The following is a 25,861-nucleotide window of genomic DNA, read 5'->3' as shown; positions in this document are numbered from 1 at the left end:
CGTTAAATCCACCGTTCAGTAGAACGAGATTTCCACGAAATTTCCCAAATTTACGAAGGATTCTTTGTTTTCTAGTAGAGCCAAGATGAGGAATATTAAATACAAGGAGAAAAAAAAAAGAGTAGTTAAATTATTATTTTTAAGAATACTTTTTATACAAGTGATTATACATCATGAAAAAGAATTTTGAATAAAGTTGAAGCCAATATATGTTTTCACAATCACTCACTCACTCACTAATCAATTTAATTCAGCAGGATACATAAATATATATATGAATACCGTGCAAATAAGTTTATAGTGTATGCTAAATTACGAAAATTAAATTCACAAACAGTGTTTATGTGTAGAAATTATTATGTTTGAGACATGGTTTTTTGTAACTTAAGTCGATGCATGCGTCCAACAACGAGAAACATTTATATTTGTTTCGTAACTTTTGTCCGTTGTCCGTGCGCATGAAAACTCTAGAAATGGTATTGATTTGCATTAGTCAAATTTGAAATTAATTTCATCATATTTTACCTTAAGAAATATATAAATATATATACTTTCTATCATTTCAATTTATTTTATTGCAAAATTTTTCTATTATTGTGTCATGTTTAATTTAATATATTCAACAAAAAGAAAAATACTACTCATATACTCAAAAAGCAGCATGTAAATCTCGCACTCTCTTATCAAAAAATTTAGACACTATGTTTAAATTTTAGGAAAACTTCGAATACCATTCATGTGTTTCGTATTTTTTTATTTTAGTACTATGTGATTTAAAGTGTATCAACTTAGTATCACGTAATTTTATTTATCTTTTTTTTATTAACCCCTCCACTAATTTTTTTTTGTTAAATCAGTGACAAAGTTAAAACTAAAAAATATTAAAATGAATATTCGATAAGTCTAGGTGGGGTATTTGAAGTTTTTTTTATATATAATTTAATAAAATATTAACGGAAAAGCTGATGGAAAAAAAAAGAAAGTATAAGGTTATTAAATTGATGCACTTTATAGGGTATTAAAGTGAGAAAATACCAAAACAGGAGGAGTATTTTAAATTTTTAATATTAAAAACAAAGGAATAAACTTATTCACGTTTTAATTACTTTTATTTTATTTAATAATTATATATTAGGATTTGGGGAATTTGGAGCTCGAGGTTATTTTAGTCCAATTAGATTAAAAAGCGTTGGTACGAATGGACGTTAATTAATAGTCGTTTTTTAATTATTAAGGGCGATACGCCCAAAGGCGACAAAGAATCGTTTTTAGTGGGGCGACACATTCCCAAACTCATTAGCGATAAAAATCGGAGCTTTAGAAAGGGGGGCGAAGGAGCTTCTTCTCGCATAAATGGAGATTGCGATCAAACCCTCGTCTTTTCCCGCATCGAATCCCTCGATCCCGTGTTGCAATCCGTGCCCAATTAGGGTTACGATCGAAGGACGCGAATCCCCTTCGAATGTCCGTGCTTTATCCGCTGCTTCGTCGGCTTTTCGCTGCAGTGCTTCTAGGGTTCTATCCTTTCCTTAATCGCCTTTTCTTTCCTTTTTTTTTCGATTTTTCTGGTAATTAGTTGCGATTCGGTGGTAATTGGTATTTTGAAATTTGGGCTCTTTTACGATTAGAAGAGTCTCCGATGAATCAAAATTTCTGCTTTTTGCGTGAGAATATGTTGCGAGATGATACTAATTTTGGAAATAGTCCCTCCTATTTGATTTATATTAGGGAATGAGAAGTTGGAAATGTTGGGTAAGGGGATTAAACTATTTGTACACAACACCACGAATCCACCTAAATCATTGAGTTGATAATCACTAAATCAAAACCACTAAAATAACTCAAACTTCAGATCACATCCGTGAGTTATGTGTGATTATCATGGGAGACAATTTATATTTGTTAACCCTACAGCTAGGGCCGATTTGATCTGGATGAACCTTTTTTAGATTTTTTTGTTTAAGTAGAGGTATCTAAAGAAGCACTAATAGTGTTTAGAATTGAGATTCGCTCAATAACTTTGCGCCACAACAACAGAAGAATAAGCTTCAAATTTGAGCTTTCATCTTTGGTGCTCAGAAAATCATTTTAGCTTCCGATAACGAAAACATTTTGTTCGCCAAACAGGTGATAATTCTCGTAGTACAAAATGTGTTGCGGAAGCCAAACCAAACAGACACTCGAATTCGACAAGTGCAGCTTGTGTTTAAAAAATATGCGCGTGGGTAACTTTGGTGTTGTGTGACACCCGCATGTTGCGAAATCTAAGGCAGGGATGCGGTTTTCATTAATCCCAGATTGAGGATTTGTTAACAAATCCCGTGCGGTTCCCTTTTAGGATTCATATAGTCAATCCCACTTAGTGTGAGAGCTAAACCTTAGTTATTTTATGAATGATGCCTGCTCTTGAACAAATCACAGTTATCCTGTAAAGATTGCTAGTCTCAGCAAGACTCTTAATCACTTTATCTGTGAGTTCCTTTATGAGGAATACCATCACTTCTCTCAGTAGATCCAAGATAGTGAATTGATTGTTTGATATCTCTAGTTCTAAGTTTCTACTCTATATGATTGGTCAGTACTCTTTCTTTATAAATTCTTTCGGTTTTCACTTCCAGTCTGCTTTTGCGGTATTCATACTCCATGGCTTCATGATATGTTATCTTAGATCTTAGACTTTACATGCTTTTTTTCTCTATACTTCCCAAAATTTTTATCCTTAAAGCAGTGAAACTATTCTATAAGATTGACTACAATGGCATCTTTGCGTATCTTTAAATGCATTGCTATTTGTGTCCTGCTAATAATTCCATTTTCTTTAATTTTAGGATGCCTTTTTCGGAACCTTTTTGCCAGGAATGGTAAAACCAACCCAAATTATACCTAAAGCTGTTGAAACAACCACGCTCTAAACTTGTGGACCTTAGTTGGAAGTTGGAACCAGAACTTTTATGCTTAATCTTTTGTTCCGTGTTCTTTTCTATTCGAACACAGGGTTTGAGAGTGTCCTGGTTGATGTAAAGCTAGAAAAAAAAAAAAAAAAGTACAGTACAGATTTTGTGCAGTCTTGCATGCTTTCCATTCTGTGCATCTCAATATAATTCTCCTGTGTTACAGATTACTTCGAGATCCACACGTGACTTGCACAAGAGCAAAAGCAATCTTGAATCGTTATTCTGCTATGATAAAGCTGTTCCAGAGGAGAATATCGAGAAACCAGTTGGCTTATCTTTGGATAAAGTAAACATCGGGAACAAGCCGCCTTGCAGTATTTGTGAAGCCAAAGGTGCAGTGCTGTGCGCAACTTGTTCTGGTTCAGGCTTGTATATCGACTCTATACTGGAGAGCCAAGGAATTATCGTGAAAGTTAGGTGCCTAGGTAACATGCTTCATCTTTTTTCCTTTTGTTTCGTATGATTTGTATTCAAGCTAGATTATCCGCGAAACCTAGCGTGGTGATTGACTTCCCTTACTTTTATAAGCCGCATGTTTTCTCTGCTTTCTGTCTTAATTCTAATTAATTTGGCTTTGTATTTTATGCCCTTAAAAACATTTCTTAGAAGCATGTAATTACAAGTTAAAGGAAAGAAGCTTCCAGCAGTGATTCGTATGTCGGTCAACCATTGTTCCTAAATGTTAGGATAGCTTCATCCAAATTACTTTTGGCATCAAATTGAAATGTCTTTCTTTATGCACACATGTAAATTTCGTATTGTATCTTTTCACCAATAACTTTATATTTCCAAAGAAATAAAATGTAGAAATTTGTCCTTATGATTTCTCTCCATTTTCTGAGGTTAAATTTTGTTTATGAGCATAGGCTAGACATGTTTTGCCAGTCCTAGAATATTTGTCACCTCGTTTTTCCTCTTTTAGGTCTTAGTTTCTCCTCTTGGTCTTTGAGGTTCCGTCACGTCTCCCTATCGACATAAATCTTACAGCTCCCATTAACATTTCATTACTTCTTAATCACGTAGGTTGCGGAGGAACTGGAAATATAATGTGCTCACGATGCGGAGGGCGTGGTCATTCCAGGGCCGACTGAGACTAATTCTTTTGCTTCTATTTTGTTTGGGTATGTTCCTTACATACAAGTGATGTCACTTTCAATTACTAGTAACATTCTGTAGAGTTTGAGTTTGTGATAAATGAACTGAGTTTATCAAGCTAAATGTACTTCAATTCAGCACGACTATGTGATTCTGGAGAGTGATGGACAAGCTTAAATTCCAAATATGTGTAATTGCTCAAGCACGCCATTCATGCCAACTTATATCTTATTGTTTCGAGTAACCTCAGGTAACACTGATGTTTCCACCAAAAGAAAAGAGAATTAGTACCAAGCACTCTACATTTAGATGTCGCAAGAGTCAAGAAGTAACAAAATCTTTCAATTGTTTTGTAGTATTATGACCATTTACAGTCGAAAAGTATAATATCTGTGCATGTATCAATGTTTTTAGAATGTCTGAGTAGCAATCCAATCCTTGGGAAAGGATTGGAGAAAAGGAGAGTAATCTGCAGTATTTACAGGTTAGGCTTTGCTTGTTGGGAAAAAATTTGCAATTAGAGACTGTTGTGTAGAATTTTGAACTCTATGCAATGAAAATTAGTATTCGTTTGGACTTGGGAGATCAATCGGGAGAGAGTTCCAGCTCCCTGATGCGGTCCGTCAGCGATGAGCCGAGGCGGCGGTTGTGTGGGTTCTCTGCATAGACGACGTGGTATGCCGCGACGCAAGCCTGAGGCCACGCCATAGCAATCCGGCTCTGTGATACATTGTTAGATCATGGTTAACAAGCACAAGCAATTCCAACCTCTACTTGCAAGCAATGTATAATGTAGGATAATCAAAAGAGCAATACGATTAGTTTGATTCATTCGTATCTTGAAAGCTAGAATAAGTTCCAAAGTAGTTTCAGTTTTTTCTCTGAGAGAGATAGGGAGAGAGAGAGGGGTAGACGGCGGCCGCCCCTGCGAGCTGCTTGTCCAGCGCGAGCACCCAGGAGCCGGCCACCAGCGCAGCTGTTGAACCCCCGGCAGTTCCGCACATAAAGCAGAACGACCCGGTGATGTCGCGGTCGACGAGGCGGCCCATCCCCTTCCTGGCAAACATGTCCCACACGTCCCACGATGCCTGGGCGAAGCCCTTCCTGTAGGCACCGATGTGCACAAACCCCCACCGGTTCCCCCGTGTCACCATCCCCTCCGCCACCCCTGCGCAGCATGCCGTGCATGAGAACAGGAACTCGTCCGTGCCCCCCAAGCACACGTCGCCCAGCGCCTGTGTCGTCACCTCCCAAAACGCCTGCCCAGGCCCCTCTTCAATCTCTCCCCATGGCGCGAGGCGTGCGTGGGCAAGGCGTGCCACAGCCGCGTGTGCGAGGTATTTGATCACCTGCATATGCGTTGAATGTAAAATATAAAAACAGACAGAATTCCCTGACGGCTTAAATTTTTAAACACAACCGGTTGTCTTATGACCTGCATCGTCCACGCCAGGTTCAGCAGCAGTACCACCACGTAGAGCGGGCCAAAGCGGGAGTCATCGTCAGCGGCAACCCCGCCCACGCCGAGGGTCCAGAACGCGGCGTAGGAGGCGCCTGCGAGGACAGTGAGGGAGGCATAGGCAGCAGTCGAGGGAGGGACCTGCGCGGCGGATATCGATGCGGAGAGGACCTCATAGGCATGGTGGAGGCGCGGGACGATCCAGCAGGCGTAGAGGGCCTCAGCGAGTGCCAGTATGAGAGCAAGCACGGCAAAGGCAAGGCCCTGGCTCGTGCCAATGCCAAGGAGGAGGAAGGCCAAGCCGAAGATGAGAAGCGGGGAGAGCCAGAGGGAATTCTTGAGAGCGAGGCGGGGGAAGCGGAGGGTGAGGAGGAGGACGAGGAGTGAGGCAACCGAGGAGGCGGCGATGGAGGTGAGAAGGGGGACGAACCAATGGTTTGCATGGAAGGTGCTGCTCCTGTGGCGGAAGCCGTGGACTAAGAGGAAGACGACGAGGATGACGAATGCGAGGAGGTGGACAAAGAAGAGGAGCTTGGCGATCTGCGCGGCCAGGATGCCACACCAGGAGGCTGAGGCTGCCGCGGCGGCTGCAGGTGGGGTCGGGTTCGGAGGGGCTGAGCTCATCTGGAAAAAAAAATATATATATATATATAAGGCCATGGACGCATCCTAATATATTTCTTGCTCTACCAACCTGACTAACGGAAAATATAAATATATAAATTAGAAGGTGATAATCATAAAACGTAATATATATTTTTTAATTTTTACTGGAAAATTAGGCAATAGAAGAGAACCAAACACAGGTGGCTCCATGCCTCCATCATCTCTAAGGCCAACAAAAACATAACATCAAGAGGCTCACATCTCATCCACTGTTGTGGCTTTTAATTTACCATTGGTCTAAAACCTAAACACTCACTTTTGGATCCAGCTGTCGAATAGATTGATCCTTGTTAATGTCCAATGAGAATGTGAGTCAACCCAACCTCAATTAGAACAGTAATATGCTCTACGATAATTTAATTGACCACCAACTTAATTAAATCTATGGAATCAGAAAAAAAAATCTTGTAAAAATAATCAACTGCGAAAAAATTGTGAGCGAGCACGCAGCAGAGAATTATTAAATGCGAGGGTGACATGTGGGGCCCATCAAAACTCTCGCAGAGGATAAACACCGCTGCATTATTAGAATTTCGAAGGGGAATTAATATTAGCTAATTCAACAACAACTCCGTCCACGGATCCCTCAAAATGTAGACAAATTAAACGATCTCTAGGCAAATCACCTCTAATCGCTCGAAAGAGAGACTCAAATCCGACAATCAAACAAGATCAGAGCCACGAAGAAAAACCTAATCGACGGCGATCGGAAGAAGAAGAGGAAGAAGAAGACGACGACGATTCAGAGATCGATCTTGGCGAAATCAGAGATACAATTCTCACCTGGATCGGCGCATTCGGGAGATTCATCCTCTCCGCAGCCCTACCGCCACTCGACGGCGCCGCCGCCGCCGCCGCAGTGGACGTGAGGTTGAACCTACGCCCCTCTTGGTTCTCCCATTCCTCGATCGGGATGCTCGTGTCGCCTCTGTAATGCTTTCGCATTCCCATTCTCCTCCTTCGTCTTCGTCCTCGTCTCTCTCTCTCTCTCTCTCTCTCTCTCTCTCTCTCTCTCTTTCTCTTTCTCTCTCTTTACATAATATGATGATGAATTAGTTACGACTCGGTTAGTTTAGGCTCTAACTGCTTTTTATTCCTCGGATGTGTATAATAAAGTGCGACTTACGTTCAACGTGGTGAGAATAAGGTAAAGTTACCGGGGACGTGACGCGACCACACGTTGACGGCGCGTTCGGTGACGTGGCATGTGGGGACAGGCTCGCACAAGTGTCAGGAGCGACTTCACTGCGGCTAGAAATTAAAAGTAATACGAAAATAATTCCTGGACCTGGTCCACCACGTCACCCTTAGACCCATAACAGTTGAAATGATTTGGGATTATTACAATTTTTTTTGGTTTTAATCTTAATAAGATTCCAAATTGGTATTTTACTAGAAAAGTATATAAAGTTAAACCGACAAGGTAATTAATTTACCCATTTTAAAATAGATTAACATTTGATAGCTTGATTAAAATTTTATCAAAATTTTGATGATTAATTTACTCATTTTAAAAAAGTTCAAAAAAAAAATGAAACCGATGATAATTTGAAAAAAAGATATATATAGAATAACGGACATAATAACATGCTTGTATATAGCCAAGATGGTCTACACCTACTTAGTGTACCTGGTCCAGACAACTCCCTGTCCAAAATACTGACACTGCCCTTTTGGTGTATAAAATACTCTTTCGTTTAAATTTTTAGTTTAAAAATTTTAAGTTACTATAATTTATTTTTAAGTTTAATTCAGTTGCTTAAATAATGATACACTAATATGATAGCAATATAGCAACAATATTGTAATCCATGATGAGGTGATTATTAAAATATTACATCACTGAATATCAACGAATTATCAGTATTTAATCAACTAAATTATACGATAAACTTAATTATAATAATTAAAATTTTTAAATTAAAAATTACATTATAATAAATTATAGTTGGAAAATTAAACGTCGAAAGCACGTAAAAACTTGAGGACCAAGTTTGGGGACCAACATTGCAATTTATCCATTTTTTTATTCCATTGCATCCAATCCTAGCTCAAAATTTTGCCGGGAATGACGGGGATTGGATCTAAATTAAACCGAGTGTCGTACGAAATATTTTGATGCGGTCGTGTGCCCAATGGCCAATACTAATTAGGTGGAGTCCGCAGGTGGGTCTCCGTGGGGACAAATGAGGAAGCTTTATTTCTGCAACGGGTGGCTAACAAGGCTTTACGTGCAAGTTTCCGCTCTGCTACGCAAATTCTTTTTGGTGGAATATCTCCATTTAATGATTGAAGTTGATAGGGGTTTTCTTCATTAGGGAAAAGCAATAATAATAGTCTTTTTGTTAATAATTGTAAGTTAACATCGATATAGATGTGGAAGTGGAAATCGAAATCGACACATGATAAGCTCCCGAAAGGAGAAAAGAAGAGAGAATGAAGAGAAAGATAAACCTACATCCGTACTTATACATAAAAGACCCACCATTTGATGGAAAAATTCGTGATGATATTGTATTAGAAGTTGATGCTGTAGGACCCGTTTGATATGACTTTTGTAGAGTTAGGACACACATTTACTCCTAGTTAATGATTCAATTCAAATCAGAAAGAATTTTACTATATAAAAATCACGTCATATCATCTATAATCAGTCAATTATAATTTTTTATTTGAGAAAAAATACAACAAAAATTATTTTCTAATAACCATGATGGGACAGGTGAGTCTAAAAAGAATAATTTGATTTGTCGGTGACGCGACATCAGAAATATAACTGATACATTCTAATTTTTTATTTTTTTCAAATTCGTGCTTCTATACTTTTGATTATAGCATTACAAATTGTTCGGTTAAAACAGTGCACCGCTAGAGCAAATAGGCTCTTATATCTAATGAGAAAGAGCCACCAACGTGGAAGAATGAAAACAAAATTACCATGCATTTGGATGCATTTGGCCCAGTTTTCATGGGAATTCAGCCGGTAGTCAAGTAAATAGGTGATTGGAGTCAGCGTCCACAGTTCAATTCCAGTAAATTTAGGCCCATATTTACAAAAAGGCCCAAAGTATTAGCACTGCAAACCAACTGAGCAGGACAAGGACCATGGATTCTTTTTTGTTGTCCGTTCCTGCAAATGCATGGGGGCCCATCTCTGCGTATCTATAAGATCATAAGAGCACTTAAAAAACGCTTACCTGGCAACTTACTCAAACGAGGCTGGTCCGGAAATCAACCGTGCATGATGTGCGGCAACGATGTTGAGACTGCTGATCATCTGCTTGTCGGATGCGTAATCAGCAGATTTTTAATATTCAACATCCTAAAAGGTAAGCACATCCCAGGGCCTGGGATGGAGGTAAGGGGTGTCTAGGAGATTATGTATAGAGACTGCCCCGAGGGGCAACAATGAGGGATCTAACGAGGGACGCAATCTGTTGATGGATGATCTGGTGGGAAAGAAATGACATAATTTTTAGGAACCAATCATTTGATTTTTTTTTTTAACAATTAGAGGAATCCGAGAAGTGAGCCAGAAATGGGTTGAGTTTTGCAATTCTTAGTGACTTGGTCTTGAGAGAGGATTAGAGTTAGTAATTTTTCTACGAATTTTCCTCTTTACTTTTATTTGTATTTTCTGTTTTGTTTACCTTTAATGATTTTTGAGGCCACGTTGTCTCAACTCTTATGACCAAATTTATTTCTAAATGAATGAAGTGGATAGCGTACTATTTTTTTAAAAAAAAATTTCAAAAAAGTAAAAACTCTTAAGTTATAGCTTTAGTTTTTTACAATTTTGAAAAGTTATTTTTTTAAACAATTTGCCAAACGCATGGTTGTTGCTTTCTTAATAAAAAAAAAGCACTTTCCGAATCTTCATTCCTCATTGCTTGAGTTTATTAGAGGTGATTCTCTGTTCTGAGAGAAGTGTCACCACACCGCACAGACATTGTTCTGGATATAAACAACCAATGGTATAAATAAAATGGAAAAGCCCCAGATTTGTATCTGTGAATTTCAGAAAACACATGCAAATGGATCTGCTTATTGATTCTGCACAAGTGTTGGAATCCACATGCTTGTGTGGTGTAGCAGAGCACCATGTACATAAAGCCCAGAGTATTCTGTTTGTCTTTTTGATTTGCTGACCCATAAAAGTAGTCATTACATTTTGTAATTTTCTCTGCAAAGTTCAGTATATGTCTACTTGTATTATTTTTATCAATTTCACAAATTATATATGGCTATTAGGTAATATCAGTGATAAAGTAGTCCTTGTCCTGAATCATCACCATGTATGCTTGCTATGAGTAAAAGCAAATTGGCCTTTTGGAATTGGTCATCTGATGCATCATTATAAAATAATGGAGGCTTGATTTGCTGTAGGATTTACTTTCCCTATTTATCTTCTATTAAGAATGTTTTAACAATTTAAATCATTCAAATCTCTTATTCTCATCACTTAAAAAATCATCTCCACAAAGATTAATAATTATTCAAGCAAAAGCTCAGAGCTGGTCACGCTCAACGGTCGCCTCATTTAAACCTCCCACCTACGTAGACATTTACTCCTTTCCTAAAAAGATATCCCGAGGACCCAAAGCACCTCCCCAACGGTCACCAAATTAACATAACACTATTAATGTTAAGCCCGATTTAATAAACAAATTCCATTAAATATTATGCACTACTAAGCACATCAAAAAGATAGATACAAAATACAATTACCCCACCAAAATAATAAATAATTATTCAGAGCCACACACAACAATTAAATAATGCCTACAAAATCCGGTCGGACAGCGACGGCAGCCGCCGGAAAAAGTTGAACGACGCCGACGGCATGTCGTCCCGAAACCGCGGGTGCCGCAGATAATAGAATCCCATCACTAGCACCAGCAGTTTGAAGGGCACGACGTAGAACACGAGCGAGGCCAGCAAGCAGAGCACGGCGAAGATCCCGGTGGCGCGCGGGTCCCGCCAGCTCATAAGCGCCGCCACCCTCTCCCCCTGAGCCGCCACGTCCCCCAGCAGCGTCTGCGCGCGCCCCGCCAGCGCCCGCAGCCGGTCGTACCGCATCCGCACCACGTCGGCCGCCCGGCTCGACGGGAACCCGTCGAACTCCTCGTCGAGCTCGTCGGGCGCGACGCCGTCCGTGTGGGACAGCTTCGGGTCCATCCCCGCGGGCTCCCGGGGCCGCGCCCGGTACCTCCAGACGACGACCAAGAACAGGTAAAGGGACAGCGTGGGGAGGATCATGTGGGGACAGAGGATCACCGCGACGAGCAGCGCGTGCACGAGCACCGTCGTGGGCGGGTGCGCCCACGTGCGGACGCCGTGCGCCCACCGGGCCACATTCGCCAATCCGGAGAGGCTCCCGACGACGCGGAACCAGTTGGCCTTGCTCCGCCGCATGCTCCAGACGTGCGCGTCGGTGTCGAGCAGGTACTGGACCACCTCCGGGCCCAGCGGCGGCTCGGAGCGGGCGAGCCGGGCCGAGACGGCGCGCATGGCGGTGTGCCGCAGCACGTCCTGCTGCGCCGGCCCCAGCGGGCGCACGTAGTGCATTCTCGGCAGCAGAGGGGTCGTGTAGGCCTGCAGCAGGTTCAGCCACGACGGGCAGCTGAACCGGATCGCCAGCTCGATCTCCCCCATCTTCTTCACCCCCGACGGGTGCACCGCCGTGAGCGGGTACGTGTTCGCGTACACCCGGTTGGTGTCCAGCGTCGACAGCCGAATCCGGACCTTTCCGATCCTCGCGTCCTTGGTTCCCGGCTCCGCCTGCTTGAACCGGACGTTGTCGAAGACGCCGATGGTGAGCACGGTGCAGGGGTCGAACACGTCCCAGGCGTACTGCTCGTTCCACCGGGGATTGAACTGGTCCAGGATTGTTCGGGTTCGCGCCCACTTGGGCCCGTACTTGAGCACGACGTACGCGTCCGTGGACCCGCCGGAGCCGTCCTTGGCGAGCTTCATGGGCACGAGGTTGGCGGCGCCCCGGACGCCGACCTCCAGCAGCCCCACGGGCGGCTTCGACAGCTGCTTCGACGCCGCGCGCACGTCGCTGGCCACGTGCGCCGCCTCGTCCAGCACGTGGTACCCGCCCTCCAGGCACACCCGCACGTGCACCCGCCCCGCGTAGGGCCGCGCCTCGTCCCCGCCGGCCAGGTTGAGCCAGCGCGAGGGCGGCTCGGCCCGGTCGTCTAGCCGGCGGTGCACCGTCGAGAGCGGCACCCTCGCCTGCCCCACCACCGCCGGAGCTCCCGCTGCCGACGACGACGATGACGCGTCCTCGACGGAGATCGTCAGATACGGATCGAACGGCTCCGCGGCCACGAAGAGCAGGTCCTCGTTCCAGCTCGGGTTGGTGCTGGCGCCGGGCGCCACCCGGTTGGTCTTGAACACCTGCCCGCCGAGCTGGGCCTTGATGTGCAGCTCCGGGCCGACCGAGCCGGCCGGGCGGGCCTTCGAATCCGGAAGCGGCGGCAGCCTCAAGTCCTGCGTCTGGATCACGGTGAGCCGCAGATACCACAGCTTCGGCGAGAGATAAGCCTTCGAGCGCGTGTGGACGACGAGGCCGCCGGAGTCCGATTGCCACGCCTCCTGGAACGCCTCGTCGGCCTGCGTCCCTATCCACACGGCGAGCATCACGTCGCAGGCGGCGGCCTCGTCGGGGCCGTCGAGAGTGTACCACTGCGGAGCGAGGGGGCTGTCGGGCGCGACGCGCTTGGGGATCTCCTGGAGGTCGAAGGAGACGGATCCGAGGCTCGTGTCGGCGGCGGCGGCGGCGGCGGCGGCCGGCTTGTCGCCCTCCGACGACGGCGGCGGCTGCGGCGTCTCCTCGTAGACGGACACCTCCAGTGCCGTCGAATTGAGGCTCGCCTTGTGGAAGGCGAACACCTGGTGCCAGTCCCCGCCTTTGGCCGGCCGCGTGCGGACGCTGTGGCTGCCGATCGCGATCTTCGCGTGGGCCGGCCGCTTCTCGGCGTCCGCGCCGGAGCGCTTCGCCTTGAGGAGGCGGACGAAGAGGTAGGGGACGCGATCCACGAGGTCGTAGGAGCCGCCGCCGCCGCCGGTGGTGGTCCGGTCGGCGACGGCGGCGCTCGGCCGGATCTCGAGGTCGCCGGAGAATCCGGCTGGCTGTGTTTCCTTAGCAGGGGAAGCCGCCGCGTTAGTCGCCTTTTGCTTCTCCTCCTCCTCCTTCGGCTTCGATTTCTCCGCGGCGGCAGCATCGGAGGCCGGAGACTCCTCCGCTTTCGGCTTCTCCGGGGACTTATTCTTCTTCTCCTCTTTAGCAGGAGAGCTCTTCTTCTCCTCTGTTTTCGCCTCTTCTGTTTTCTTTTCCCCCTTCTCCTTCTTCTCCCCCTCCGCCGCCGTCGTCGCCTTCTCGCTCCCCTCCGCCGCTGCTTTCTCCGGCTTCGCCTCCGAACCCGAACCCCCTTCCGAACTAGCCGTTGTTGCAGGGGGATCATCCACATACCACACCTTAAGCGCGACCTCGCCTTTGATCTGAGAAAAGACGCTCCTTTTCTCCAAGGGGTAGTAAATTAGGACTTCGGACCCGGCCTTGGCGAAGCTCGACCCCGAGATCTTCACCTTGCCGAGGAAGGTGTTCCGCTTCCCCGTCCTCTTGTCGTTGTACACGTTGAGCTCCAGGGTTTCCCCGGTCATGGACTCGGGGTCGTGGACCAGGAACTCGAACTTCTCGTCCCACTGGGGATTGAGGTCCCGGAGCTTCGTCTTCGTCCTCCTCCTCTGCCCGTCGAAGTCGACAATGGCGTAGGCGCTCGCCGTCCCCTGCCCATCCTTGGGCATCAGATTCCTCGCGTTGCACACCTCCACCACCAACCTCCGACTCCCCCCCTCCGCCACCGCCATTGTTGCCGATCTCAAAGCGTACAAAAACCTCAGCTTTATGCAGAGATTCAAACGTAGCGAGCTTAAAATAGCTTTTGCGAAGAAGAAGAAGGAGGATGAGGAGGAGGAGGAGAGTTCGCGAGTTCGTAAAAATCGACCGTTAGTGGTGAGAGCGTAATTTTGGGAAGTAAAGTGGAAGAGGAGGACAGAGCGTTGAGGGGACATGGGCGCACGGGTGCGGTTGGACGCTGAGGCTGAGGCTGAGCCCGATCAGGCAAGTTGGACTCAACGGGTCATGACCAGCTGAAAAATTTTACCTAAAACAGGTCCACCACGTCAGCCGTGGNTCTTTATATTACCGAAGCTGCCACTAACTATTCCTCACGCACGCTTCCCGCGGATGGTGACCGTTAACAATTAACCTATCACGCCGCCGCGCAATCAAGCAACGCGCTCGTGAGTGGCATGGGAGTAATTTACGCGAATAACGTGGCGGGTTTTGTACGTTAACTGGACATGGGCGCACGGGTGCGGTTGGACGCTGAGGCTGAGGCTGAGCCCGATCAGGCAAGTTGGACTCAACGGGTCATGACCAGCTGAAAAATTTTACCTAAAACAGGTCCACCACGTCAGCCGTGGACCGTCAAAGAATTAACCGTACTTTTCAATGTCCAATGGTGGTCCACAGCTGACCTGGTGAAGAAGGTCCAAGGATCTTAGGTCCAAGGAAAAGATCCTATAGTTAAATGCTCTCTGAGCATTAGAACGTTGGATTTGTTTTGGTGATCATGTTATGGGATGTGAGAGGCAACATATAAAGGAAAAAAAATAAATAAAAGAAAAGCATTAAATTGGCCGGTGTCTCATGTGATGGGTTTTATCATCTTGTGCGTGGTGTTTTTGCTGTGGCATGGAAAAGTGATTTTATAGAAAACTACCGGAGGGATAAGCCAAATGAATACATGCAGTGCAGTAGATGGAAATGGTAAGTGATGTGTAGGTGTTTTGTACTGTAGCTTGGTGGGACACATCTCAATGGAGCTGCTATGTATAATCGTATATATTTCTTCATCATGGGGGAAATTTGATTGTGACCAGGTGTGGAACAAAAAAAGGGGCAAACAAGCAGAGGTTCGTGCTTAAGTTGTGTAAATTAAAAATTTAGTGTACTGAAGTTAGAATTTATCGAACTTGCATAAGAGAATTTGTCAACTTGAGCTCAATCTAGTGCACTAGTTAGAATTTAAGCACGTCCGACAAAGCCCAATGGGCCAAAGCAAAGGCTGGTTGGGCCAAAAGGTTCAAATGTAACTCGCTCCTGATGTAGGATTTTTCGGGCACGGAAGTTTTTGCTTATGACTGACTGTATCTTCTACAGTATCCGAGATTTCAAGTTCGAAATTTAATTGCTTTATTTTTTAGCTAAATTTATTTCTATATAATAAACAAAACGAATAGCACATTGTCTTTCTCTCTCGCTCTCTCTCGGTTTATGGAGTTATCGAGAACTTGCACTCTACACTCACCTTAAATTTGAGACTTAGACATAAGTTAGAGCTAGTCGTCAGTCTCACTGAGCTCAAGTTAAGTTATTGAGCAAATACCGGCCGTCTCTAGCACAAGCGACAAAAGACTTAAGAGTTAATATCAAATATTCTAAATTCGAAGGGTAGTTACTTTATATTTTTACCTAACTTTATTTATACTAAAAAGAGCAACACAAATGGCATGTTACCTTATTTTCGAAAAAAAGTGATTGCGCAAATAAAAAATGCTTGAAGTTCTTATTTTTGTTTTGTTTTTTGAGCAAGAAGCTAACTTTGTGTCTTATTCAGCTGCATTTCTATGTCTCTGTTTTACAATGTTACCATTTGTAGCAAATTTTTAGAAAAGTAAGATTGAAATTCTACCATAATTAAAAGCCAAAAAAAACAGCACCCTCATCTAGTAATATTTTTTGATCGAGACCTGCTGATATTTTAGTTTTGAATTTAGTGATTTTACTAAAAGAAATTTAAGAAGTTCATTAAATTTAAGGGTGGTTTCACCAAATTAGTGACTTTAATAGCTTTTTAGTAAATAAAACTAGATCAATTAATGAATATTAACTAATATAGTCATTAAATTTGACAAATTTAGCTTAACTAAATATAAAAATTTATATTAAAAAATTAGAAGGGAAGAGAATCTGAATCGCAAAGTAAAAAAAAGTTGAGGGGTTTCCATACATTTTTACCAATTTATAGCCACCCTTTGGTCTACCACGTCAGCTGTGCAATGCAGAGAACCCGCGTGATCGCCGTCCATCATATCCTTACTTTGAATCTCAACCGTCGATATGAAGCCGCGGTCCACACGTGGTGGACCGTTTTCGCGCAACAGTTTCTCCCTATATAAGCCGTTCCAACTCCGACACGCTTGACCCTTCCCTGTCCGTTCTCCTCCCTCCTCACCTCAACACTGTCCCTGTATACTCCCCCAATTCGAAACCCTAGAACGGAGAGGTTCCAAAACCCTAGATTCGAAACGAAAACCCTAATCCTTGGATGTTCCACCCATTGATTACTTCTACTCTCGCGCAATCGCACGATGGGGGCGAGTCGTAAGCTCCAGGGCGAGATCGATCGCGTCCTCAAGAAGGTCCAAGAGGGCGTCGAGGTTTTCGATAGCATCTGGAATAAGGTACGAATCCATGAAATCGCCGTAATCTGGGGGTTTTGTGATCTGTGGATTTTCTTGATGATTTCGGCGGTTTATTATTATTATTATTATTTTGTGGCTAGGTTTACGACACTGAGAATGCGAATCAGAAGGAGAAATTTGAGGCGGATTTGAAGAAAGAGATCAAGAAGCTGCAGCGGTATCGAGATCAGATTAAGACATGGATTCAATCGAGCGAGATAAAGGATAAAAAGGTGAGAAATTTTATTTATGTTCTAAATGATTCTAGAAGAAAACATGTGTAATTAGATTCCGGGGCCAGGCGATGCATGAATAGTGTTTTCTTGAATTGTGGACTTGTGTTGATGTTCCAGGCACAGGCATTGTTGTTATTCTATAGATCAAGAACAATTTGATGTTGAGGTTAATTTCTTAGCAACTTGAATAGGAAATTGAGGGATGTTTTGTGTGCTGATAATATGAATTTGCATGGGCAAAAACTTAGAAATAATCAGCTAAGGCTTATTCGTACTTGAGCAGGACTATGATAGATTTAATTCCTGAGCTGAATTGGGGTTGGGAGTTAATCGAGTCATGGCAGCTATTGAATTTTACTTTTTGATGATACCACCGGCTTACATTTTGCTACACATCTACTGATAAGCATATTGTACTATATTTGTTTTTCTTTATCTTTTCTTTGCAATGCTTTTGCTTATATGATCATATTCCTTAGTGTCTGGTTACTTTAATCAATCATATTGGTGGTAACATGGAATTCACTAAATTCTTCCATGTGAACTAGTTAAAGCGGACAAAATTTGTATAACTGTGGGGCTAGTTGTTCTGGAGTTGACAAACTATTTTGTGATTTTTGTTGACATAAGTTTGTAACTCCAATGAGCAGGCTCTCATGGATGCTCGCAAGCTTATTGAGCGCGAGATGGAAAGATTTAAAGTCTGCGAAAAAGAAACAAAAACAAAAGCCTTCTCCAAAGAAGGCTTAGGTCAACAGCCAAAGACTGTAAGTGAGACTTCATCTTTTACGAGAATTTTTTTGATTTATGTTACATGAATTAATATATTTCTTTAAGTTTCATAATGTTCATTTATCTACTGCATTATTTTTCCTCGTCCCTAATCGTAAAGTATCATTGAAATGCTTTTTTTTTTCCTCCATTGTTTTGGATTATTTTTTAAACAGCCCACTGTATATAATGCCTTTTTTTATGACAGTTCTAGCTTTGAGATGTTTTTGCCTTAATTGCCTGTTAAAGAATACTCATATGTTGCTTGTTCTAATTTCTTTCTTTCTTTGATATGAGGAAAGTGATAAGATGAAGTGGGGAAAAAAGACGTGGTAAAATCACTGCTGTCTAAATTAATTGTTTAAAATCTGTACAACTATTCACTGAAGATACAACCAGTTGATTAATTGCTATATAAAAGTAAAAAAGAACTATAAGTTGGAGATGACTAGCTTACCTATTAATGTGGTGTGAATCATGAAAGCAGATGGCCTATAAGGAGCTGCTTATCATATCCTCAGGCATGCATATTCAACTTCTTTTGATTGTGTATTTCCTATGTTTGTAGGATCCAAAAGAAAAGGCAAAATCCGAAACGAGGGATTGGTTGAATAATGTGGTAAGTAATTAGTTGCTTGTGTTATGTTCAGTATATTTTTTAATTGGTTATGATACTTTTGACGTCATTTAAATAAATATATTTCTACACTTACCCTTGTCATTGTTATTAGAAATCTATTGGACTTCATACTTACATATAACATTTGGTGTTTTATTTTATCTTGGATGTGGCATTTTACTTCTGTTAATAAGTTTTCTGTAGGTTGGGGATTTAGAAAGCCAGATTGACAACTTTGAAGCTGAGGTCGAAGGGCTTTCTTTTAAAAAGGGAAAGACAAGGCCTCCTCGATTGGTGAGATCAGCGGGAATTGTCTTCCAACTGACTTTGCCATGCAACTTTTATTGCTATTTCTTTTTATCTTTTGTTTATTTATGTATAATTTAGTAGAATAATCTTTTCCTTACAGGTACATTTGGAGACTTCTATTACAAGGCATAAGGCGCATATCAAGAAACTGGAGCTGATTTTGAGGCTGTTAGAAAATGATGAATTAAGTCCTGACCAAGTCAATGATATAAAAGATTTTCTAGAAGATTATGTTGAACGTAATCAGGTACCTTGACTTCTTAAATATTTTCTGCAATGTGTAATACAAATTTTTCTAAATTTTCTTCTGTTCTCATATGTAAAAGTTTTTTAACATTTTATACCACATTGCCTCCTTAATGCCGATATTGACTTTTATCAAAGTTTGAAATCTATGCAGGAGGATTTTGAGGAATTCAGTGATGTTGATGAGCTCTATAGCTCATTACCTTTGGAAAAGGTTGAAGCACTAGAAGACCTGGTTTCCCTTGGTCCTTCCGGTCTTATTAAAGTAATGCTGATTTATTGTTCATTCTACTCATTCTTTAATTAAATTCTCGGTGAAATGCACAGAATGAAATGCACAGAACTAATCTGAATTTGGGCCATTTGGAAACAACTACCTAACCTTTCATTCAATTAATTAATTATAAACATTAGCTTTTTTTCGTAAGTAGTACTATCTTGAATCAGTCACCAAAGAAGTTCATTTTTTATGTTAAGCCTCTTCATTTCTAAGTTTCTGCTATTTATCTAGATTTTTTTTTCTTTTTTAAAATTTTTGGTTGCTCTCCTTCATGGATGATGATGGTTTCTTATACCTGAAAAACTAGTCACATATCGTTCTATCATATTTCCTTGCTTTGTAGGGTATTGGTTCTGTTTCTACTGCTAGTTCAGTTTTAGGTTTGAAGAATTCAGCAGCCAGTTCGCCTAATCAGGTTTCTTTCATTACCTTAAGAATTCCAAACACAATTGTAAGAAACTAATATAGTACCCAGGACATTTACCTTTTCGTTGTTTTGGCAAAAATCTCAAACTGCCAGATCACTCTTCTGTTTCTGGCAATAGCATTTTAAGCTTTATCCGTTTTGCTCCTCTATACATTCTGCACCTGAAAATTAATTACTTATTTAATCCAACACACATTCTTTCCGGTAGGCTGCTCTTTCGTCAACTGCGTCACAAAGTACCAGTAACGACCAAGGCGAGGAAACAGCTTCTCTGGACAGCAGTTCTGATGCAGTACCAAGAACACCACCACCTCTGAAAAGTGCTGCTATGGGAGCAGCTTCCCCAGGTATCAGCACTGGGACACCTATTCCCACTGTCGCTTCTACCACCGCACGCCCACTGGTCGGAACGCCGACGGTAGCAGCTATACTCTCTGGTCCTGCAAGTGTTCGGGGTGTTTCAGAGAGCACATCTGCTGTTGCTACTTCATCTCTTGTTAACCCATCCGCTACTGCAAAAGAAGATGATAACGTGACTTTCCCTGGCCGTAGATCATCTCCTGGTATCCCTGAAATAGGAATAGGGAGGGGTATGGCTCGAGGAATATCCAATCAGACTAATATTAGTGCTCCGATGAACTTAAGTACAGCTAGTGGAATTTCTGGAACCGGAGCGATTGGTTCAGTCCCTGCAGTGTCTGACTTAATGAAGAGAAATATGCTGAATGTTGATCAACCATTGGTTTCACCTCTAGGAAATAGAATATTATTGCAACAGGTTTCAAGAACCAATGATGGTACTGTGTCAAATGACACGAATAATGTTGGCGAGGGTTCTGTCATTGGAGGAAGAGTCTTTTCACCTGGAGTTGCTTCTGGTGTTCAATGGAGACCACAGAGTGCATCTGGTTTCCAAAATGAAACAGTAAGCATTCTTATTGTGACGCAGAAATTTGAAGCCCATTTGCTTCATACATCTTTTCTCTTTAATGCATTATAATTTCTCTCTGTGCTGATATTTAGAATAGTCTAGACCATGTGTTATCAGTTGAGTCTAGTGTTTTTTTTGTTCTTTTCAGTAAAGTTCCTGTTTCATGTTAATAATAATTGTTTAACATGTGATTCCAGGTTAATTGGATATAAAACTGATTTTTGGTGGCTATAATATCGAGGACAATGAACTTTGAATATTCAGCATGCTCTGATAGTGGACTTATATTTGGCATTTATATTTGAACAGAAACTGAACCTCTTCTGTTTGTGTGTGACCTTTTCTCCTTGCCTGAAAATCCTAGCTAAAACAGATTGGGAGACTTTTCTCCCCTTTTTTTTGGTGTGGAAGTAAGAGAGGTTTTAAAGTGGCAACTTATAGATGCCTTACTAGCCCTCGACATTATATCATTTGAGGCATGTTGATGATGATCTTGTGCCAGGGCCAGTTTCGTGGAAGACCTGAGATTGCTCCAGACCAGAGGGAAAAGTTTTTGCAGCGCTTGCAACAAGTGCAGCAGCAAAATCACAGTAACCTTCTTAACGTTCCTCAAATCCCTGGTATGAATCAGAAGCAGTTTTCTACACAGCAGCAAAGCTCACTCTTGCAACAGGTTCTTTTCTTGTTTGATCTTTTTCCATACTAAAAGGTCTTGTAGTTTTGAAGAAAATCTTGCATTTGTTTTACTTGTGGTAGAGCTGTTACAATAGTTCTTTTCCCTTTTCCTGACAAACGTAATTTGAAATATTTTTGGTCCAAAGCTATGCAATGATGTGATTAAAGTAATGATTCAGAAGAGAAAAAAAGGTCCAGAGGGCTTTTTTTGTAATTAGCCCCTTGAAAAAAAAATTATTTTAAAAATAGCCCCAGCAAATTTAAATTTGCAAAAATGGTCATGACCTTGCCATATAGGCGCCACATCAGCGCCACACGGACGGGTTGGGTTCTTAAGTTGAACACGGTGAACCATTCACCGTGTTCCATACTTATCTTTTTCATAATACGTATATTTTTTCTTTCCCTTTTCTTTCCCTTTTCTTTCCTTAGACACGGTGAACCATTCACCGTGTTTAGACACGGTAAATGGTTCACCGTGTTTAATTTAACTATCTGGCCCAGCCCCGCCCGCATGGCGTTGACGTGGCGCCTGCGTGGCAGGGTCACTGCCATTTTTGCAAATTTAAATTTGTTGGGGCTATTTTTAAAATAAATTTTTTTCAGGGGGCTAATTGCAAAAAAAGCCCAGGTACCGACCATGACATTGTAATGGCCAGCATAATGGTTTTGGCTTACCCCTTTAGCTACTTAACAAGCAAAAGGGTTTTGAGCAGTAACTTTTACTAGTTTATCCTCAAGTTAAGCAAGTGATCAACTATATACCAGAGTCATAGTCACTTAACCATTACATCCCGAATGTGATATTCCTCGAGTCTCTGGTATCGGACTGCAATGTTTTGACTTTCACATAGTTCTCGCTTTTCTCTTTTAGATTCTATAATTACTTTACCCAATACTATTAAATTACCTTAAGAAGTTACTTTTTGCAGAAAGACTTGGATTTTGTTTTTTTTTTTTTGGGTGTGTGTGCAGGGGTTGTTGCAAGTTATTATTTATTTATTTTCCTATCTTGATCTAAGCTCTCTCTCTCTCTCTCAAGTTGCTGACTGCTGACTTCTAATTCTTTGTCCAGTTTAATTCTCAGAGCCCATCCATGTCACCTCAAATGAGCCTCGGACTTGGTGTGCAGGGGCCAGGTCTTGCTTCCATTCCATCAGTCTCACAACAGCAGCCAAGCCCAATTCTTCAACAATCCAGTCAGCACACCTTGATTTCAACTGGGGCAAAAGATGGAGGTATATATAGATTTTATTTCTGCGATCTCTACCTGTTTTGTATTCCAATCTTTGTGCAATTTTCCAGCAGATGCTGGGCATACGAAAACAGAAGAGCAGCAGGGACCGACTGATGATTTGAATGCCGAAACTGGTGCGAGTTCTGGACTTAGCAAAGTCATTAGTGAGGATGATTCGAAGACACAATATGCGGTATATATCAAATAATCTGCCTTCTGATTGTGGTCTTAGAGTGATTTGTTCCTATTTAAATTTAGAGTAGGTTGCAACGTATATTTCTAGATCTGATGCCGATGAAAAATACTTCTTTTGGAATGCTCTTTTACTAATGCCCATATCTTTCTGCAAATACAGAAATAAATTTTGCATTTTAATTCTTTTTTGATCTCTTTAGTAAGAATCTCTTTAGAAGCTGCTAAAACAAAATCTGAGATGTAAAAGATGTTAGTATAGTTATAAATTTATTCCCTCAGTTATATCCTGGTTTTAATTTCTTCCTCTGATTTTCAAATTCAACAATTTTGATTTCGAAGTTTGATTACAAAAACAATTTAGTCCATATTATTGTAATTTTAAACCTGAACTTTTGACCTTGATTTTACTTTGATCCACAAAGTTTGACATTAGTTTTACTCTCGCCATCAGAGTTTCAATCTTAACATTGCATAGTCTAATGATGGTGCTGATGTGGCACTTTTTAGACTGTATACTCATGGAAGGACTTATTGTGCAGAAACAGCTGTGGCCTTAAAGGGGTCTTCCTTAAAAAGGGTGAAAGAAAATTTAAAAACACTTTAAGACTTAAGGGACTAAAGTTTACAATTGAAATTAAAAGGACAAAATTCAAATACAGGCAACATTTATAATTTTTAAGAATGCATGCAAGTCAAAGAAGTTCAGTGCTTGTCCTTCATTAGGAATTATTTATAATTCTGTGTGATTGCTTTATAGCAAAATGTTTTTCGTATTCTACTTTTTTGCAGAATACAAGTTCTACCTCTGTGACAGAAGGCAATCAGTTAACCAGAGATACTGACATCTCACCTGGCCAGCCACTACAACCTAGTCAGCAATCAGGTAGCCTTGGGGTCATCGGCAGAAGAAGCGTCTCAGACCTTGGTACAATAGGAGATAACATCAGCGGCCAATCTGGTAGTTCTGGTGGAATGCATGATAACATCTATAACATGCAGATGCTTGAATCTGCCTACTATAAACTTCCGCAACCAAAAGACTCGGAACGTTTGAAAAGCTATGTGCCGGTACTGTTTGCTTTCCTTTCTAATTGCTAATTTGCATATTATTTGTAGGTTTATTATCCAATACCCTGCAAAATTGTCCTTTACACGTGTCCCTGCGAAATCTAGATTTTCATACACGCCTTTCAAAAATTATGTATTAAAGTGGACATACAAGAGGATTACAGCGGCGTATATGTAAGCAATGATTTTGCGGAGGTATATGTGTAACTCCTCTATTATTGTCTCTTATAAGTTGATTGGCTGCATCTGCAGAGGCATCCTGCAGTTACTCCGTCTAGCTTTCCTCAAACCCAGGCCCCAATTGTTTCCAATGGTGCTTTCTGGGAACGGTTAGGAATTGATCCGATAGGCACAGATACACTCTTCTTTGCATTTTACTATCAACAGGTTTCTTGAATCCATCTTAACTGAACTCCTTTGTAAAGATAGCGACCTTTTAAGCCAAGATCATTTGGGTCGCACTACTCATATTTAGTATTAATGCTGCAGAACACATATCAGCAGTACTTAGCGGCAAGAGAACTGAAGAGGCAATCGTGGAGGTACCACAAGAAATACAACACGTGGTTCCAAAGGCACGAGGAGCCGAAAGTTACAAACGATGAATATGAGAGGGGGTCATATGTGTACTTTGATTTCCATGTCAGTGATGAGGGTTCCGGATGGTATGTTAATCTCCTTAACAGTTGTATCTACAGGATTTTGCTACTTACAACCGAAAAAGTGGCTATTACAATCCACCAACTAGAGATAGTATATAAAATGAGAATGAATTTTGTTTCGGGGCAACTGATGTTCATCGATGTAGACGTAGATTTTCGATGACTAATTTTCGATCGAATTATCAGATTTTTTCCCTTTTTTTAAACGATATAATCTAATTGTCTGCCTTGTCAATTATCGGTGAATTTTCTCTTCCTCTGCTAACATGCTGGTTTTTTGCAGGTGCCAAAGGATCAAAACTGACTTCACGTTTGAATACAATTACCTTGAGGATGAGCTTGTGGTGTAAGACATCCCGAAAAAAGGTGGTGTTAAATTTAATCAACTTATTTGACCAGTGTCCATCTTTGTACCTCTTTTCAAAAATTACACAATAAAAATTCAACGAGGAGTTACATAAGCTGTTACGCAAGTTGTTAGCATCAGTAGCCATTCGTTGGGATGCGTCATTCCGAGCTGTTACTGTGCGGGTAATTATTGGCTGGACCTGGTTCACCACTTCACCTGTTGAGGCCTTGTGATTTGCCCTACATTCCATTCACTGTTAAATCTCTATCTATATTACTTATAGAAGCTTGAATTTTACCCCTTTTTTTTTTTCGAAATTGTCTTTAATTTTTCAGTAATATTTTTATGTCCAACTATTCATTTCAAATAATAATTTATTTTTAAATATAAATTTAATTTTTTTATTATTGAATTTTATCCAACAGTTGAAAATAAAAAGTATCTTTCATTTTTTGTGATAATAATATTCATGTTTTTTCTCACTTAGTAATATTCGTCACCTATATGTTTTTTTAATTTTTTTTTTGTATAATATTCGTCACCTATCATTTTATTATAATACTTATTTTTTTTTCACCTTTCTTATAGTAATACTCATCATCTATGTATTTCTCAAATATTTTATCATGATGTGCGGGGAGAGGATGGGGGAGGAGAAGATATAGAAAAGTTGTATTAATTATTATATGCAATTTTTAATCAGATTTCCAACTTTTATTAATTTTTTTAATTGATATCTTTCTAATTTTTTATTTGTTAGTTATCTAATATATTATTATTCAATGTTATAGAGTATTTTGTTAATCTATATTTGAAATTTTATATTTAAGATTTAAAATTTTTGATTTAATTTTTATTTATTTGGTAAAATTAATAGTTAACATGTCTCAAGCAAAAACAGTTTAGGGGGTTAGTTTATAAAGACTATTCTATTGATTATAGATATTGTTTGATTATAAATATTACTTGGATCAATTTTAGTATGTAAATTGATATATATTTCACTTGTCTTCAAATTAATGTATTAAATAAATAATATCCCTCCAATTTATTTATTCTTTTAAATTAAAGAATTAAATATACAGTCACATCCTTTTAGGAACATAGGAAAATCTTCTTCGATTTTTAAATAAAAAATATTAT

General features: G+C 41.2%; 4 protein-coding genes across 6 annotated transcripts; 2 read left to right on the top strand and 2 right to left on the bottom strand.

The window, feature by feature from the left end:
• On the top strand, positions 1,257-4,227 carry LOC109713346. Its single transcript, XM_020237384.1, has 3 exons — positions 1,257-1,515; positions 3,118-3,379; positions 3,978-4,227. The coding sequence occupies exons 1-3, from the start codon at positions 1,354-1,356 to the stop codon at positions 4,043-4,045; spliced, it is 492 nt and encodes a 163-aa protein (XP_020092973.1). The 5' UTR covers positions 1,257-1,353; the 3' UTR covers positions 4,046-4,227.
• Positions 4,255-7,235, bottom strand: LOC109712742. The gene is made up of 4 exons (XM_020236487.1): positions 6,958-7,235; positions 5,485-6,132; positions 4,955-5,398; positions 4,255-4,769 (listed from the first exon to the last, which is right to left on the bottom strand). The coding sequence occupies exons 1-4, from the start codon at positions 7,123-7,125 to the stop codon at positions 4,635-4,637; spliced, it is 1,395 nt and encodes a 464-aa protein (XP_020092076.1). The 5' UTR covers positions 7,126-7,235; the 3' UTR covers positions 4,255-4,634.
• Positions 10,848-14,218, bottom strand: LOC109712501 (protein QUIRKY). Its single transcript, XM_020236090.1, has one exon. It carries the CDS (start codon positions 14,050-14,052, stop codon positions 10,957-10,959), a length of 3,096 nt encoding a protein of 1,031 aa, XP_020091679.1. The 5' UTR covers positions 14,053-14,218; the 3' UTR covers positions 10,848-10,956.
• Positions 16,458-25,028, top strand: LOC109712832 (general negative regulator of transcription subunit 3-like). 3 transcript variants are annotated; one of them, XM_020236601.1, is made up of 16 exons: positions 16,458-16,713; positions 16,815-16,946; positions 17,600-17,716; positions 18,289-18,339; positions 18,544-18,633; positions 18,749-18,895; positions 19,049-19,159; positions 19,518-19,589; positions 19,810-20,526; positions 21,035-21,205; positions 22,283-22,445; positions 22,516-22,637; positions 23,429-23,707; positions 23,960-24,094; positions 24,197-24,372; positions 24,653-25,028. In XM_020236601.1, exons 1-16 carry the CDS (start codon positions 16,621-16,623, stop codon positions 24,717-24,719), a joined length of 2,643 nt encoding a protein of 880 aa, XP_020092190.1. In that variant the 5' UTR covers positions 16,458-16,620; the 3' UTR covers positions 24,720-25,028. The 3 variants fall into 3 exon arrangements, with proteins under 3 accessions (XP_020092190.1, XP_020092189.1, XP_020092191.1); XM_020236600.1 differs by having other exon boundaries at positions 22,513-22,637; XM_020236602.1 differs by lacking the exon at positions 19,518-19,589 and having other exon boundaries at positions 22,513-22,637.

The sequence above is a fragment of the Ananas comosus genome, linkage group 7, assembly GCF_001540865.1.
Source record: "Ananas comosus cultivar F153 linkage group 7, ASM154086v1, whole genome shotgun sequence".
Classification (NCBI taxonomy): domain Eukaryota; kingdom Viridiplantae; phylum Streptophyta; class Magnoliopsida; order Poales; family Bromeliaceae; genus Ananas; species Ananas comosus.
Note: the sequence above shows the minus strand (reverse complement) of the source record. Positions and strands in the feature narration are given on the sequence as shown.

Bases quoted from the DNA above. Each gene is read 5' to 3' on its own strand.
- LOC109713346 (XM_020237384.1), top strand. From the start codon at position 1,354: ATGGAGATTGCGATCAAACCCTCGTCTTTTCCCGCATCGAATCCCTCG. The intron at 1,516-3,117 runs GTTCTATCCTTT...CCTGTGTTACAG, and splicing joins TTCGCTGCAGTGCTTCTAGG to ATTACTTCGAGATCCACACG. The intron at 3,380-3,977 runs GTAACATGCTTC...TTAATCACGTAG, and splicing joins CGTGAAAGTTAGGTGCCTAG to GTTGCGGAGGAACTGGAAAT.
- LOC109712742 (XM_020236487.1), bottom strand. From the start codon at position 7,125: ATGGGAATGCGAAAGCATTACAGAGGCGACACGAGCATCCCGATCGAG. The intron at 6,133-6,957 runs GTGAGAATTGTA...TTTTTTTTCCAG, and splicing joins TCCCGAATGCGCCGATCCAG to ATGAGCTCAGCCCCTCCGAA. The intron at 4,770-4,954 runs TCTCTCTCTCCC...AATGTATCACAG, and splicing joins GGGCGGCCGCCGTCTACCCC to AGCCGGATTGCTATGGCGTG.
- LOC109712501 (XM_020236090.1), bottom strand. From the start codon at position 14,052: ATGGCGGTGGCGGAGGGGGGGAGTCGGAGGTTGGTGGTGGAGGTGTGC.
- LOC109712832 (XM_020236600.1), top strand. From the start codon at position 16,621: ATGGGGGCGAGTCGTAAGCTCCAGGGCGAGATCGATCGCGTCCTCAAG. The intron at 18,340-18,543 runs GTAAGTAATTAG...AGTTTTCTGTAG, and splicing joins GGGATTGGTTGAATAATGTG to GTTGGGGATTTAGAAAGCCA. The intron at 20,527-21,034 runs GTAAGCATTCTT...ATCTTGTGCCAG, and splicing joins CTGGTTTCCAAAATGAAACA to GGCCAGTTTCGTGGAAGACC.